This window comes from Ursus maritimus, unplaced genomic scaffold (assembly GCF_017311325.1).
Source record: "Ursus maritimus isolate PB19 unplaced genomic scaffold, ASM1731132v1 scaffold_27, whole genome shotgun sequence".
NCBI classification, from domain to species: domain Eukaryota; kingdom Metazoa; phylum Chordata; class Mammalia; order Carnivora; family Ursidae; genus Ursus; species Ursus maritimus.
The window spans coordinates 39134878-39151836 of record NW_024425230.1 but is presented as its reverse complement, the minus strand read 5'-3'; the positions used below and the strand labels follow the sequence as shown (position 1 = coordinate 39151836).

Sequence of the window (16959 nt, the reverse complement as noted above, 5' to 3'; positions counted from 1 at the left end):
TGGAATTTAAGAAACAAAACAGAGGATCATAGGGGAAGAGAGGAAAAAATAAAACCAGAGAGGGAGACAAACCCTAAGAGACTCTTAATCATAGGAAACAAACTGAGGGTTGCTGGAGGGGAGGGGGTTGGAGGGATGGGGTAGCTGGGTGATGGAAGGAGGGTGTGCGATGTAATGAGCACTGGGTGTTATATAAGAATGATGAATCACAAGCCTGTACCTCTGAAACCAGTAATACATTATATGTTAATTAATTGAATTTAAATAAAAAGTGTTAAAAAAAATAAAAAATAATAAAGTAGAACTACCATATGACCCAGCAGTTCCATTCTGGGTATTTTTCCAAAGAAAATGAAAATATTAACTTGCAAAGATATATGATCCCTGTGTTCCTGCAGCATTATTTACAATAATCAAGATAAAGAGGGGCGCCTGGGTGGCACAGCGGTTGAGCGTCTGCCTTCGGCTCAGGGAGTGGTCCCGGCGTGATGGGATCAAGCCCCACATCAGGCTCTTCCGCTATGAGCCTGCTTCTTCCTCTCCCACTCCCCCTGCTTGTGTTCCCTCTCTCGCTGGCTGTCTCTATCTCTGTCGAATAAATAAAATCTTAAAAAAAAAAAAAAGATAAAGAAGCAACTGTTGGATGAATGGACAAAGACAATATTTATGTAATGGAATATTATTCAGCCGTAAAGAATGAAATCTTGCCATTTAGAACAAAATGGATGGAACTTGAGGCTATTACGCTAAGTTAAAGTCAGAGAAAGATACCATATGATCTCATTTATATGTGGAATCTAAAAAAACCCAAACCAAACCAAGTTCATAGATATAGAAAACAAATTGGTAGTTACCACAGGTGCGGGATGGGAAGTGCGCAAAATGTGTGAAAGGGGCCAAAAAGTAGAAACTTGTAGTTATAAATAAGTCGTGGGGATGTAATAATACAGCATGGTGACTGTAGTCAATGCTGTATCGTATATTTAAAAGTTGCTAAGAAAATAAACCAAAAGTTCTCATCACAGGAAAAGAAATTTTAATGGATGTTAACTAGACTCCCAGTGGCGATCATGTCACAACAGGTACAAGTACTGAATCATTGTGTCATACAGCTGAAATTAATATGTTACGTGCCAACTGTGCCTCAAAAAAACCTCCACAAAGAATGCATGGCTCCCCTTGCCTCCACCAGGCTTTCTTACCCTTTCTCATGGAAGCCAAGGCGGACTAGGACTTGAAAGCTCTTGAGTACAGAGACAGTGTTGCTTTTCCTAATATAATTAGCTAGGTTTAGTGCTTGCTACCCAACTTTTCTAGCTAAACATTATCCTGTTTAAAGATGCATACATGTATGTATATAGTCTATAAAGGCAAGCCAAAAGACAACAAAAAATTCACGAGAATGCCTATTTCGAGGGGGAAATATGGGGTCTCTTACTGGGAAAATGCAGGAAACTCCTAACAGGGCTCCCACACCTGGCTGCTCAGGTTGCTCACTGCACAACTCTAAGGGATGCCGTTCACGCAGTCTGGCTCCTCAAGTACAGGAGAGAATCCATCTCTTTACTTAAGTGCTGGGTGCACAGACATTCATATTCTTCTCTAAAAAGAATAATATATTATTATTTCTCTACAGAACAATACGTACCTTACTGATTGCAACAGGAATTGGCAAACTTTTTCTATAAAGGGCCAGATAGTAAGTACTTCGGGCATTATTGCACGTAAGGTCTGCGTCCGAACTACACGACTCTGTTGCTGTGTAAAAGCAGCCACAGATGATATGGCGATCAGTGGGCGTGTCTGTGTTCTAAGAAAACTGTATTTACAAAACCAGGTGGCTGGATTTGGCTTGGGGCCACAGTTTACCAAACCCCAGATTACACAATTAAACCTTAAAAAAAAAACACATACCTCTGGTTTGTCCAGGGTTTTGAGAGTAGAGCCTGGAACAAAGGGTTCACTGGAGATACCGTAGGAAGTTGGGGATGTGGCCTCCTGTAAGCTATGTTTATTTTTTAATAAGTTATGAGTATGAAAATGTTTGATCTGAATCTGACTTTTTGATGAACTTGGGGGCTTTGTCCTCTGTAATACAAGATATTGAGAGAAAATTGCTGCTCAAACCTTGATTTCATTAAGGAAACTATTTTTAGCCAAAGTATCCAGACTGATTCTTCGCTAATAGCACCAAAGGCAACAGTACCATAACCTGTCATCGACTGATCGTTCCCAGATGTCAGCAGACATGATGCCAGGCACCTGACACACATTATTTTCCCCACGACAGTGCTTCAAAGTAGGTTTGGTTTGTTGTTGTTTGCGGGGCTCCGTTTTGCAGCTGAGAAAGGCTGACTTTTCCAAGGTCACAGAGTGAATGACGCTGAGCTTCGAGCCAGGGTTGTCCAGCTTCAGAGTTCAGCGTGTTTTCTGCGGCGTCCTGCCTCTGTAGAACGCATCCTGTTGATATGCTGCCCAAATCAATTTGGTTTTAGATTGTCTTCGCAGTTTTACTGACTTAGAAGAACTTGATGAGACAGAGTTATATATGTGCCACAAATGCAAAAAGAAACAAAAATCTACTAAAAAGTTTTGGATTCAAAAACTACCCAAGGTAAGCACTGAGTTTCAAATTATAATGCAGTTTTGAGGGGAAAAGTGTTTATGACTGAGGAGAAGACAAATCATCTTTGTAACTTCAGCCTACGTGATCTGCTCTGTACTGGTCTCTAGAGTTGCTCGTAGAAGGTAAACCCTTTACGAACGCATAATTGTTGTGTCCTGATCGCAGTTTCTAGCATGTGGAGGGGTGGCTTCCCACCACACCACAGCTGAGCAACCAGCGGGGTGTCCTGCAGTTCCCCACAACTCGGACACTGTCTACCCAGAGACAGCGACCAGGGCCCACAGGTGCAGGTCTCAGCCCCACAAGGGCTTCCGAAGCCAGTCACGAGCCCCACTTGCCACTTCATGCTCGTGACCGACACGCCACAGACAGGCATGAGGAGACATGCAGGGCGGCGTCCTGAACAGAGGAGCTTCTGTCCTTGTGGAATGTGGGGCCTGGCATGGGCCTCGAACTGTTCTGGCTCCCCATCTGGAAGCTGTCCAAACCCCTCCTTTTGGATTTTTACAGAGGCTTCATTACATAGGCATGACTGATTAACTCACTGGCTGTTGGCAGTTCAACTCCCAGCCCCTCTCCCCTCTCTGGAGTTGGGGTGCGGTGGGGAAGACTGGAAGTTCCAACTCTGTAATCACAGGGTTTGGTCCCCTGGCAACCAGTCCCCCCATCCTTAGGTGCAGTCAGAAAGGCACCTCATTAACATAACAAAGACCTTTATGGCTATCACTTAGGATATCCTAAGGGTTTAGGAGCTCTGTGTTAGGAAAGGGGGTGAAGACCGGTTTCTTTATATATATATAATTTATATATTAAAAAACATATATTTTAAGTTTTTATTTTAATTTCACTTTGTTAACATGCAGTGTAGTATTAGTTTCGGGGGTTATATTATAAATCACAACATCACAATAAGGTATGTGGAAGAAAGCACTATCAGGGTTCGAAAGATAAACTGATAGGCCACCTAAAATATCACTGAGAGACATTAGTACCAAGTAGTTAATTTTATTGAAATGTAGATTGATTGTTTATAAACTTTGTCTGATTTCTCTCTCATCCAGGTGCTATGCTTACATTTGAAACGATTTCATTGGACCGCATATTTAAGAAACAAAGTTGATACCTATGTAGAATTTCCCCTGAGAGGCCTGGACATGAAATGCTACTTGCTAGAGGTGAGATGCGCTATCTTTGTTAGATGCTGAAAAGATGGCTCTTCGGTAAAACCAGGTCTTCACATGAGGTAGGACATAGGATGTCACGGACCACTGCTCCTAACTCCGTCCTGAGATGTCTTCTTCCTTGTTCTGTAGCCGGAGAACAGTGGCCCAGAGCACTGCCTGTACGACCTCGCGGCTGTGGTTGTGCACCATGGTTCCGGGTAAGTGTGTCATGGCTTCTCACGCTTGGGAAAAGCACGGAGCAGGCCAGCAGTTCTGCACCACTCCTGATAATTCTCCCTCAACTCCCCCCCAAATGGAGTCAGGTCCATTAAAGTGAGTGAAGTAGAATTTTCTTTCAATCTTGGTGTGAAAGAATATTCTTGAAAGGGTGTTGTGAAGGAAGAAGGCACATGAAAGCAAAATGGAGAAGGATTCATTTGAGCTCAGCATTCAGAACCTAAGCTATTTGTCCACAAAATCCTGAGTAGTCTTTACTCCAAAGTTTATTTGCTTTGCCGGGTGACATTTAAATTGGGGGAAAATGGGAATTATTTGGAACTTACTTCATGTCATCTATTTTAAAGATTCATTTTTTATTTTATTGAATTTTTGTTTTTTTCTGAAAATTTGTATTACTTTATACCTTCTGATTTCTTGAGATTTGCTATTTTACCTTCAAAGCTGGACAAACCCCTATCCATGTTGAATACCCTTTTCCCTCAGAACTTTGTAGACATTGCTCCCTTGACCTCATCATTCACCGTTACAAGGGCCAAGTCTACTACCAGTCTGATCTCATCCCTTTTTAGGCAACTTTTTTTCCTCATTGGAAGGTTACAGGCTCCTGTCTTTGGATTTCAGAAATTACAGTAAATGTATTTCTGGCTTGGTAGTTGATAGGGATACTCTTCATCAGTGTCTTAGGCTCATGGAAGTAGTATTTGCTCCACCCCCTTCTGTGCTTTTCCTTCCGAAACCCGTATTACATGCACAGCAGCCCCCTCCCGTCTGTACGAATACATTCCAGCGCCCCTAGGGGATGCCTGAAACCACACATAGTACCAATCCCTATATATACACTCTAATTTTTCTTACACATATGTACCTATGATAGTTTAATTTACAATTATAATTTAATATTAATTAATTATAATTGTGATAGTGTTAGCTTCTGTTGACCTTTTGATGAGATGTTACAAGGAGGACCGTCTTGTGGACCGCAGCTGACTGGGTAACTCAACTGGAAAGTGAAGCCAAGGATGAGGGGGGACCTCCTGTGTAGTGAATTTTCTGGTTCTTTCACACATTTTAACTACTCTTTAATGATTTCCATCTCTGTGTTTCTGAAGACTACCATGGCCTGTTTTCCTAAATCACCAATTTGGATTTCATCTGTATCCAAATTGAAGATAAGCTCCTCTGTGAAATGTTTAATACTGTGGCAATCCCATTTTTCTGATGACTTCCTTTCATAATAGGAACATTCTTGTTTTATGGTTGCAGTATCTTTTTGCAACCATTGGTATTAATTAGAATTTTTAAAGCTCTTTGGTTTTTTACATTAAATTTGTTAGTGGTTAATTGCTTTACTTGTTCTTCCCAGAAGTTGTCTTTCATACTCTCCACACTGCCCCTGCCCCCAGGGTTTTGCTGATCTTTGGCTGTTTGTTCAGAGTCATAATAAATGATGAGATTGAGCATTCCTGGTAAATGGTGAGGGTTTTTCTAGCACTTGTGGGGTGTCTGTTCTACCGGGAGGCTTCTGTCCCGCCGGGAGGGCTGCCTCGGGCTCCGTGGGCCATTGTGCTGACAGAAAAGCGCTTGAGGGCCACGGTACGAGGAGGGCGCTTCCCCGGAGGCAGATTACTTTCTCAAGCTCAGATTTTTCCAAGGCTGTGATGGAAATCTGTTCTTCAGTGGTCCAGGTCTCCCTAGGCCTTGACCTATGCTTGTTAGGGCGAAAGTGCTCACCTCTTTGGTTTCTCCATTAATCCAGTGCCATGTGAACAATGCTTTATGTGTTGTAGAAAATCTTCGATTTCTGGTCATTCGACGGCACTCTGCCCTGTATGTCCAGTGTCAGTATATTCCTGGTCATTTCGGTGGATTTGGAGAACATAAACACTTGAGCTCAGTCAGCCACCTTAAACCAAAAGTCTCTAGGGTGTGTTCTCTATTACAGTCCTTATAATTTATTGTATATGTAACAGATTATATGATTGCACGGATCCTTTTGTTATTTCTGTAGCCCTTGTCATTTTTTTTTTTTTTTCACTTCCCCTGACAGGGTCGGTTCTGGACATTACACGGCCTATGCAGCTCACGAAGGTCGCTGGTTCCACTTCAATGACAGCACCGTCACACTGACCGATGAAGACACCGTCGTGAAGGCAAAGGCCTACATCCTTTTCTACGTGGAACGCCAGGCCAGAGCTGGATCAGATAAACTTTAATAGCTCCTTTAAATCATTATTTGTCAACTATACCGGACAAACATTTCCAATTTTCCATAAATACTTGATCCAAGATTTAATTTCATTATGCACTTTTCAATTTCCTATTTTGGGTTTAGTTTTGTCAATGGTAGTGACGTATGGGCACCGACTAATTTGTTTTTTTAGTTCTACCAGAAAACCTCAGCAGATATTTTGATTTGCTGCTTTAGTTGTAATAATTCAGTTTTTATATGTAGTTTCAAGAACTTAGTTCTATTTGACTTTTTTATATTAATGTTTTCCGTTCTCACTCGGAGGCACATTTACATCGATGCGTCGTTACTCTCCCGTGCCGAAGGCAGACGCGTTCCTGATCGTGAGGCGCCGCGGAGCCGCCTGCTGCCTTCCGCAGCCGCCACGGAGACCAGGTTGACTGTAAAGCCAGGATCATGTGTGCACGTCGTTGGTGGCCCACGAGATTTCAGTGACTGCTCAGTAATCGTCCTTTGATTGTAAAAGGGAACCGGGAGGGCATCATTAAGTAGGCCAGGTCCTCGCTGCTCTTGGTATCCCTCAAGGCTGCTGTTTATCAGCAGGAACTAAATAAATTTGTTGGTTCAGCTGTACCTGTGCTGCAAATTCAAGACCTTACTCCTGTGAGTTTTTTTGTTTTGTTCTGTTCTGGGGATATTTTTTGCTTGCGTGTGTTCACGGAGATAGGAGTACAGAAAAGTCCAAAGACGACCAAACACAGTGTTTAAAAATCCCAGACTGTGCTACATAGTGCAGATATTTATCCAGTGAGAGGAAACCAGAGCTCCTGCTGCCTTTCGAACCAGCATCGGGTTCCCCCCCGGCTCTCGAGCTGGGAATAACTGCATGTCCACTTTTGTCTTATTTCTTGCTTGGCCATCTGAGGTCGGCCTGCTGACCTCCACCTACACTGTGGGGTCTGCTTCCACAGAAGGAGATTTGAGTCTTTGCTACTGTTGGTTTTTAACAACTCTCACTGGCCTATCCTGATAGCAGAGCAAACTGAAAATATTCTCACTTTGAATAGTTTCTACTCTTGAGTTTAGTCGTCTTTGTTTTAAAATTGTTTTCAAGAAAAACAGGTATAAGCACTATTAAGATTGAACTCAAACTGAAATTTGGAACCAGAACTGCATCTAAGGGAGGTACTTGTGATTCTGCCAGCATTCAAGGCCAGTCTGTGGATGGGATGGGGGGTGGTGGCAGGACTTGCAGATGATGTCGCGAGGGAACGGGGCCCCCAGCAGGCTCTGGCCCGGGGCGTGCACCGCTATCAGCTCTTGTTCCAGTCGTGTTTCTTCTCCGTTCTCTACAAGCTGTTGCGAGGGGCAGAATGTCCTTCATATTAAGCCAGCCAGCCGAAATTTTTGGTAATCTTGTTTCTTCCATTAAAAACAAAACAAAACCTGGCTTTTTTCTTTTAAGTGCATGAATAATCTGATGGCTGTCCTCCTGGGTCAGATGTTTGAAGTTGCAGGAGATGTGGCTCCATTTCCATTTTAATAGTCACTAGATAGATCCTGTATTTTTCTCAGGGCAGAAATCAGCTGCTTAACACTTGAACATGGCCTGGAACAAACTGCAGTTACGGCTAAACTTGTACTATCTGGTGTAGCAGTCACTAGTGGTTATTTAAATTGTATTTAAATTTTAATTAAAATTACGTTTAAAACCGAGTTCAGTCACACTAACTACATTTCAAGGGCTCAGCAGCCACATGTGGCAGAGAATGCTTCGGCCTAGGGCGGTTCCGACGGTGTGTAGGGCTCTTGGAGACAGCGCTGGTCTGCATTTTCACTCCAGAGAAGAAAATTCTGTTGTGTTTAGGTCTTACAACTTAGACACAAAGTCCAGAAGATAAGAGGGAAACATGTATAGAGCATAGTTTACAGTGCAGGGGCGCCTGGGTGGCTCATTCGGTTGAGTGTCTGTCTTTGGCTCAGGTCAGGATTCCAGGGTCCTGGGATCGAGTCCTCACTGGGCTCCCCGCTCAGCCGGGAGTCTGCTACTCCAGCTCTGCCCGCCGCTCTCCCTGCTTGTGCGCTCTCTCTCCGTCTCTGACAAATAAAACCTTTTAAAAACAAAAGTTTATGGTGCTAAATTACAGGAGGTTGAACCATAAGAGATGGCGGTATTTAACCTTTTGATCAACAAAAGTGAAAGTTCCACATAATTTGACCTAATATATTAATACGTTAACACCACATACAACTGAACTTGGAATGTGCCTCTTCTTTGATCTGTTCGGTTTCTCCTGTGAACCCAGCCTCTTTTGCTTAGAAGGCAAACAGCCGTGACTGCTAACATTTGCACTTCCTTCGTCCCTCGAGTGGGCAGCTACAGCCTTGGGCAGTGTTGATATTGGTGGGGAAAAATGGTCTTTTTATAGCAGAAGGAGCTTCGGGACATCCAGACTGCTTTGTTGGGGAAAGTGGTCACCAGGCAGCACTGTTGGCTTAAGAGACGGACACATCTCCTCTTTGAATTTCTGGAGTGCTTTTATTGCTTGATTTCACTTAAGCAGAAATGTTTGAATGACATTATGAAGGCTCTTTGGGAAAGTGACTGGATCCATCTGAATCGTGCATTTGAACACCAGTGACGTAAATGTGCCTATTTATATTTTTAAAAAATTGAACTGTGTAGCCTTACCATACCTGTTTTAAAAAGCCGATGTTCGCATGCTCTTCAGGGCTTTCCCCTCGTGCCAAGCGCAGCGGAGGCAGTGCCTCGCCGTCACATGGCTCCTGGAGCTAGAAACTTCCTCAGAAGTCCTCCCACACAGGTGGGTGATGGAAACCGTTTGTGGCAACACAGCTCTCTCTCCATGGTGGAGAAACCTTTGCTCATCCGCTGTATTCTACTGTCTAGTCATGACATACGTAATAGAATTAAACCAGTGACGTGTGCAGGCCCTGGGTAAGTGTGTCACCTGGGGAGCCTGCTCAGCAGCTTGGTTTCTGCGGTCGGGGGCATATTTATTTCTTAAAAGCCAAACCTCTCTTTCATTGGTGTGGTTTATTCAGATACACGTCTTGCCCTCAGCCCCAGCGTGCCCTGAACTCCCCCATGCACCATGCTGCTGATGTGGCCTCTTCCCTTGGGCCCCGGAAAGGCTCAGGAGCAGTGTGCGCCTGCGGCCCGGGCCTGGGTCCCAGGAGACGGGTGCAGCCCCGGGCACGTGCCCACGGTGCAGGAAGAGGCGGCCCGGGGCGGGGGGCCGCGTCGCCTCGCTGGTGTGACCGTCCCCGGGTCTGAGCGTCACGGCCTCCAGACCCTTGGCGTTGGTGCTGCGTCCCACGTCCTCACTCGCCACGGAAGCCTAGTCTGTGTGATGCGAGAGGATCCACGGCGAAGGGGCGGATTCGTTCACATCGTAATCACAGCCCTTTTCTGCTTCACCAGCCTGAACTCTTCTATGGATGAAAGCGTCATTAAAGCTCTGGTCTCTTTCCTCTTGACTGTTCTTTCTGAACGCCTTTCAGGGGAGCCACGTAAGTGACGGGCACTTGCTCAGGGGACGGGCCGGCCTGCAGCACTAGGTTCTCCGGCAGCTCCGCGCGGGCCCGGAGGGGCAGGTGGCGGCAGGAAGGGGGCCCTGCCGTGAGGGCTGGACGAGCGGCCGTGCGCACCCGAGGCCGTGAGACCGGCCCGCCTCTCCTCGCACAGCACGTCTGTAAAACGAGGGCGGCCTGCCCCCTTCAGAGCTGGACCCCGCCCTGAGGAACCAGTCTGGGGGCTCTGAGAAAAGGGTACCCATCACCCTTTAAAGGAAGACACACACGTGCGTGCCACGGTTAAAAAATAAAGATTCTGCTTTTCGGTAAGTTCCTGTATATGACCTCTCTGCTCCCATCGTCCGCCACAAACAGAAAACAAGAACCACCCTCTGTCCACACCCGTTGTTTTCCTGGTATTTATTTTCCTGCTCCTCGTGGTCTTTGAAAACAGAGGCAAATGGTTTGCCTCCAGGCCCCGCACAGCAGCGCTCCCGGCCGCAGCCTGCTCTTGGCGGCCGCCCGGGGGCTGCGGTGTCGGGGCAGGAGCCGGGCTCCAGCTGGGCGAAAGGAGAAGCGACTGTCAACGCCGCCGCTGCGCCCTGACCTTCCCTGCGTTCTGGGGCGCTCCCCCCACCCGCTCCAGCAGCCGCGCGCGGGCCTGCAGGACTCCGTGCGGAAGCCACGACAGGCCACGAGGACAGCCCGGTGGCCAGCCTCAAGAAGCTGAAAGAACTGCCCATTTCCAGAGGTCAGCACACTAAAAAGTACTGGTTTGGGCAGGATTTAGGAGGAAAAGTGGAGATAATAAGGCTTTCTATTAAAACCTATCCGAGGGGCTGCAGTGTCCCTTTGGACTGGGTGAGTGACCGGGGCCAGAGAGGGCGTCGGCCGTCAGCCGTCCTTGTGAACCATTAAAACGATGAGTCTGCGGTAAGAGCAGTAGCTAGTCACCCTCCCGAAGAAATGCTTCCTTGAGCTGTTTCTTGGTGTATGTTGTTTTTAAGAAAAGTCACCCCTTTCCCCTTCGTTTGGCATTGGCATTGCTGGGGTATCCAAGCCCCCAGGACCCCGGAGACTGGTGTCTCAGAGGGAGTTGGCTAGAACGGCTGCTCCTTCATTAGCCGCCTTGTGCTTCTGAAGGCAAAAGCTGCACCAGAACGACCAAGCTTTAGTTCCAGAAGAGGGTCCGATACAGCTGCTTGTCTGCCTGACTCCACACGACTGGACGCAAAGTATTCCCTTCCTTCCAATTCCAATCAAATGGGAGAACGAACAAAGGCAACCACTTCGGTGGTGGTCGCTGGTCGAGCCGAGGAAAGTCTGTTCCCTGCCTCACTGCTACGGAGCCGCACAGCCTTTCCACGCTGGCAGCTCACAGCAGCACCACTGCCGCAGGACGTGGGGTGGGCCTGGGAGGGAAGCAGTGTTGGAGACAGATCCACGCAGTGAGGAATCTCCGTTACTTCACGGAAGGAGAACTTGCAAGAGCGGAGACCTCCAGGCGGCCTGCCGAGGCGACGGCCGGGTACTGAAGGCTTTCACAGTGACGGGGGTGTCCGGCTGGCTTAAGGGGCAAGCGGAGACTAAAACACTTGAACCTAAAACTGTTTCGAGCAGTTTTGTACCAAGAGCCTCCTCATCCATCCTGACATTTTGGGAAATACAAACAAGATACAGCGGGGCACATAACTGGGAAAACATTAAGATGTAAAAGCCAAGTAAACTGCAGCTTCAACTGTTATGCACATACACACAGAAGGACCTCGGAGAGCTCAGCTACTTCAGATAAGTCTTTGTGCAACAACTCAGGGTAAAAACAGCCAGCTGGGAGGCTGAGGAAGTCCCTTTGCCCGGCGGGGGGCAGCAGGATCTGAAGGTAGTTCGGCCCCGCCCGCGAACCATGTCCACGGAACTGAGATCACAGGGAAAAGGGCCTTCACCATGGCTTCAACTTCCAGCTTTGAACACAAAACTGTCCCCCTTTGCTCTTTATAAAAACAACTCCTACTGGGAGTGGAGCAGACACACACTGATAACACTAGAGAATGGAAACAGATCCAATTTATAATCCGGGTCCCTCCCAGGGAGCAGACTGCAGGCCTGGACAGGTGGCCGGGCTGGCCACCTCCAGTGGAAATGCCTTGGGAAAAGCCAGAAGAGCTCTCTGCTAAGCACCACTGTCGGCTAAAAGGGACAGAAATCCCTTTTAAGGAAGCTATTTAACTTCAATAGGCTGCTTTGCTGCCAGGATCTTCAGTTCCTCTGAACATAAGCCGAACCACAGACTGCTGCACGTATGTCTGGGTCCTGGCCCACCCCCACCCCATTCTCAGGGCTTCAGCACCAGTTGTTAGCCAAAAATAAACACCATTCCTCAACCATATATGTCCACCAGCCCGGAGCCGGGGAGGACGAGGAGGAGGGTCAGGTCCCCGGGCTCCAGGCACACTGTGCGGCCGCTGCGCGCCATGCACATCACCCAGCTCAACCGGGAGTGCCTGCTGCACCTCTTCTCCTTCCTGGACAAGGACAGCAGGAAGAACCTGGCCAGCACCTGCCCCCAGCTCCAGGACGTGTTTGAGGACCCCGCACTCTGGCCCCTGCTGCACTTTCGGTCCCTCCTAGAACTCAAGAAGGACAACTTCCTGCTGAGCCCTGCCCTCAGGAGCCTCTCCATCTGCTGGTACTCCAGCCACGTGCAGGTGTGCAGCGTGGAGGACTGGCTCAAGAGCGCCCTGCAGAGGAGCATCTGTAGCCGCCACGAGAGCCTGGTCAACGATTTCCTCCTCCGGGTGTGCGACAGGTAGGCCACCTCCAGAGCAGTGCTGGCTCTGCGGGGTCTGGCTCCTACAGCGCTAGGTGGCTGCTGGCGGGTGGGGAAGAGCAAATGGCAAGCCCAAGATGCCTCCATCTTGGGGAGCCGCACACCAGGCCCAAGTAGGACCATCCGGGCCCGTTCCCAGCATAGTCCCCCGAGAAGGCATACAGTCATGGGGGGGGGGGGGCTTCCTCCTCTTAGCCTCGCAGGTCCTGGACCTGCTTCTGCTGCAGACAGAAGACCGGGCTTCAGCTGTCGCTGTCCTTTGGGCAGCTGTCCTCCCTAGCAGCCATTAAGAGCTCAGGGGGTCTGGCTGGGCCTGGATTTTCAAGGTTGGGCCCTGGGAAAGGTTCCTGGATTCAGCCATCAGCTTACCCCTCGGCTTTCCCCCTAGCAAACAAACCCCGAGGCTTGTGGAACGCAGCTAAGGAAGGACAGCTGGGGTGCTCTGGGTTAGCTGAACCACGCCAGACTCCAGGAGGAGGGGTGGTGAGATTTAAGAATGGTTTCCTCGTTAGAATATTACTAATCTCTCTGTACCCCTAAGGGAGGTGTTTTAGCCTAATTTTTCAAATGAGCAAATCAGTGTTTTGAGAGGTCATGTGATTTACCCAGTCTAGGACTGCCAGATTTTAGAAGATAAAAATTCAAGACATCCAAGTTATATTTGAATTTTGAATAGACAAAAAATTTTTTGGCATAATTATGTCCCAAATACATCCTGTATTTGATTGGTCAACTCTACCACAGGTACAGAGGCTAAGCCACAGGCGACCCCCTATGGTCCCAGCCTCCTGCCTGGGGCAGTGCATGCGAGCAGACTTCTGCTGCCAGCCTCTTGCCGAGCCTAAATTGACCAGTCCTGTCCTGCCTTTGAGGAAAAGCACCTCTCGGTTACTAACAAACTCAGCTCAGCCAGTTTGCTGACACCCAGTTTTAATAGCTGTTTGCTGGCAGCGTGACAGGCATGGAAGGAAACAGAGTGGTGGCCCCGCCTTGCCTTTTTTTTTTTTTTTTTTTAAAAAAGACAGTCAGAAGAAAACAAGATGGACTTGGTTGGGCCCTACTGGGATGAGGCCATTTTGATGGATTTAACAAGGCCCAGAAATCAGACTGGAGTGATAAATGTCGGAGGGGCAGCCTGCTCTGAAGTTGTTCCATTCTTGCTGCAAGAGAATTTCATTTCCCACAGCAGCGAGTGTGGAGTGGTCCTCTCGTGTCACCATCTGGGTGCAGCAAGGGGCCCCAGTGTCACAAAAAGAACGAAGGGCTTGGTGGTAAGGGTTCTGTGCTGAGTCTCCCAGTTCTGCTACTGTTCAACCATGGGACCCCAAACCAAATATTTAAATCCAACCTAATTTCTTCATCTATAAAATGGGACAAATCACCTGTCTCCCAGGTTAAGAGGATTAAATGACACAGGAGCACTGGCCCACAGTAGGTACTGATAACATTCATGAAGTCTGGTTCTTTTAGTCATCAGCTTCCGGCAGCGAGAGACGGCAGACAGCTGAGGAAGGCAGGGAAGAAGTCAGTTCTTCCTCTGGTTTGTTCCTACACCAGAATTACTCCAAAGGTTCTTAGAGCAAAAGGGACCACTCAACACCTTCGGGGCTTAAACACCTAATCGTCATAACCACCCTAGAGCCAACAGTTTCTCCCACTTGACAAACGAGGACTAGCACAGTTCAGACATTTGTCCTGGGTCAGAGAGCAAATAAGCCACAAACAAGTTACCTGAGCCCTCTGGGCCAGTCTCCTCATTCACAAAACAGGGTGCAGAGGGTTTGATACGAAAACTGAAGAAGCCGTATGAACTGGGACTCGGGGAGATGGAATGGGCTCCGTGTGTGAAATGTGCCCCTTCCCCAGGCACAGGGCAGCCAGGCTAGCCCAGGCAGGTGCAGTCAAGGGGTTAAGGGGGAAGCTGATCTCGAAAGGGAAAGCCCTTGTCTGGACCCCAGCTCCCTCTGGCTAGAGACAGCCAAGGCCCGTGCCCACAAGACAGGTCCTGCAACTGATCTGATCCTGTGTGCTCCCAGGAAAAGTGAGTTACAAGTGCCTAAGAAGGCCGTGTGCAGCTCTTTACACCCCCATCGTGATCTTCACTACAACCCCACTGGTGGGCATTATTCCCTCCCTGCTGTGCATCCGCACACACACAAAGGGAAACTGAAGCTCAGTGAGGGGCTTAGCCAATGTCACACCGAAACAACCCAAATCTAACTCTGCTCAGGATTTTTTCTCCAACAGATGCTGGTAAGACTGAGGCAGAGGAGCCTCCAAACTTTCTGTACAGGTGGTCCTCAGTCCGGGTCTAGCTACTGCCAGTTCTGGACCTCTTCCAGGCTGGCATCCCAGTGGGCATGCAAGAAGCGTCCCGGTTAACTGAGCGCTCTAGAACCCAGAGCCAGGCCTCCTCAGAGCCATGCCCTGACCCCAGCCTCAAGGGTTGAACCGCGCCTGTCCCTGAGCCACCCCACAGGAACATCAGGACGTCACCTTGCAGACAGACTAGAGTGGGCACCGTGCATCCCTTCGCTCACCCCCACCCCCCAAAGCAACAGGCCCGAAGAGCACCAAGGACACCTAGAGTTGTCCTGGAACCTGCCACCCCTCTGCCCACAGCAGGACCAGCGGAGGCTCAGGAAGCCGAGAGCCCACGCAGATTAAGGTCTCGTGGAGAGGCAGAAAGAGCAGGGGAAAGGGGACGGAAACTCTGGTTCAGATCCAGGCAAGTTCCTTAAACTGGCGGAGCCCGTTTCATTTCCTTGCCCACAAAATACGGCGGGCGCCGTGCCGCGAGCCCCGCGAGTCCCAGGGCTGTTAGGGAGCTACTGGGCCGGGGAACTCCTGGGCAGGGCGGCGGGCGGGGCGGACGCCAACCGTCCCCGCCGTCGGCCCCGACCCGGGGTCACGGCGATCTCTCCACAGGTGCCCTAACCTGGCGTCCGTCACGCTTTCGGGCTGCGGCCACGTCACCGACGACTGCCTGGCGCGCCTGCTGCGCTGCTGCCCGCGCCTGCGCGCGCTGCGCCTGGAGAACTGCGCGCGCGTCACCAACCGCACGCTGGCGGCCGTGGCGGCGCACGGGCGCGCGCTGCAGACGCTGCACGTGGACTTCTGCCGCAACGTGAGCGCGGCCGGCCTGCGCCGCCTAAGGGCCGCGTGCCCGCGCCTGGTGCTGCGCGCCGAGCACAGCGCAGCCATGATCCCGGACCAGCTTCCGAGCGCGTCCGGCACGGCCCTTCTCAAGCTGATGCCGCGCTAGAGCGACGACGGCGGGGCACGACACCCAGCCAAAGGCCCCCGGCGGAAAGAGCGAGCTGGTTTCCAGCCCCAGCTCCACCACCTGCCAGACTGTCGCCACATCTCTGAACCTCAGTTTCCCGGTCTGCAAAATGGGGACACTAATGCCTACCTCACATTACGGTTTTACGCACAGGAGTGCGAGATTAACGGGACGCTGGGAAAACGCTCGGATAGCTCTCACTAAACGCCAGGCCCTGTCCCGACGCCCTTCCGCCCGGCTCCTCCGCCACTCGCCGTCCGCAGCCGGAGAAAGGCCCACACCTTCCCCGGGCACTGCGACCGCCGCGGGGGGCCGAAATAACCCCCATGGGTTGCCGTGGCCTCCGGGCAGAGCGCGGGCGCAGGCGCCGTGGGGGCGGGGCGGGCCCGGCAGCCGACCCCGCGCCCCGCGCTCACCCCGCGGCTGTCCGTGGCCCCGGCTCCCCGCGAGCGTGGGAGGGGGAAAGCCGGGGCGCTCGGCCCACGATTTGAGAAAATTCGCCGGTCGATGTGGTTCTTAACCTAAACCGCATAGTTACCCTAATTTTCTACCGTTCTCATATCACAAAGGCAGAAGAAATCATTTTAAAAACCCTAAGTAAAGATTTGAAAACAAAAGCAGCAGCCCTGGTTAAGTCTTTTGATAATGAAACCGCGCGAAGCTCATACAAAGTTAGATTTTTACCTGCTGAGTTTGCTCAACGTGGACACACGCCTGGACTTCAATTTCGGAGCTTTAGTCACTGATGTCCCACCTTTAGCCACCAAAGTATAGGCTCTCGGCCACCCAGCAGCCTCCGGGTCCCAGGTACGGGGGGTGGGGTGGGGTGGGTGGGAAACTTGGGTAAGAGGGGAAGGCAGGGAGCATCACGAGCTGGTGGGCCCGGCTCTCGCTCCAGCTCCGCCCATCACCAGCTGGGACCCGGGCCCTTAAGTCCAGGTGTTTCTTCTCTGGGAAAGGGGATCTGGATCCCTACTCACAGGTTGCCCAAAATTGGAGAACCAGCAAGGAAAAAAGAGAGATTCCAATTTCATGGAGCTTACCCTCTAGTAGGAGAAGAGACAGTAAAATAATCGGTATATAAGAAGATAA

The 16959-nt window shown here is 49.7% G+C and overlaps 2 protein-coding genes and 1 long non-coding RNA gene across 12 annotated transcripts in view; 2 read left to right on the top strand and 1 right to left on the bottom strand.

Annotated features, from left to right (window-relative positions):
* The window catches only part of LOC103679104, a 38786-nt gene extending 36297 nt beyond the window's left edge, over positions 1 to 2489 (bottom strand). For all 8 annotated transcript variants that reach the window (XR_572849.2, XR_572852.2, XR_572850.2 and 5 more), the window contains exon 1: positions 1439 to 2489. This is a non-coding gene — a long non-coding RNA (uncharacterized LOC103679104). The remainder of the gene's footprint in view (positions 1 to 1438) is intronic.
* Positions 1 to 6868, top strand: part of USP3 (ubiquitin specific peptidase 3) — a 98478-nt gene extending 91610 nt beyond the window's left edge. For all 3 annotated transcript variants that reach the window (XM_040643137.1, XM_040643138.1, XM_040643139.1), the window contains 4 exons: positions 2496 to 2614; positions 3688 to 3801; positions 3940 to 4007; positions 6077 to 6868. In XM_040643137.1, the coding sequence (XP_040499071.1) occupies positions 2496 to 2614; positions 3688 to 3801; positions 3940 to 4007; positions 6077 to 6242 (467 nt within the window). In that variant the 3' untranslated portion in view covers positions 6243 to 6868. The remainder of the gene's footprint in view (positions 1 to 2495; positions 2615 to 3687; positions 3802 to 3939; positions 4008 to 6076) is intronic.
* Positions 6869 to 7016: 148 nt separating this feature from the next.
* On the top strand, positions 7017 to 16753 carry FBXL22 (F-box and leucine rich repeat protein 22). Its single transcript, XM_040643140.1, has 2 exons — positions 7017 to 12560; positions 15510 to 16753. Exons 1-2 carry the CDS (start codon positions 12142 to 12144, stop codon positions 15844 to 15846), a joined length of 756 nt encoding a protein of 251 aa, XP_040499074.1. The 5' UTR covers positions 7017 to 12141; the 3' UTR covers positions 15847 to 16753.
* The last annotated feature ends 206 nt before the right edge of the window (positions 16754 to 16959 follow it).

Excerpts from the sequence above, each read along its gene's own strand:
- FBXL22 (XM_040643140.1), top strand. The coding sequence starts at position 12,142 with ATGTCCACCAGCCCGGAGCCGGGGAGGACGAGGAGGAGGGTCAGGTCC. Across the intron at positions 12,561-15,509 it reads CTCCTCCGGGTGTGCGACAG|GTGCCCTAACCTGGCGTCCG; the intron begins GTAGGCCACCTC and ends ATCTCTCCACAG.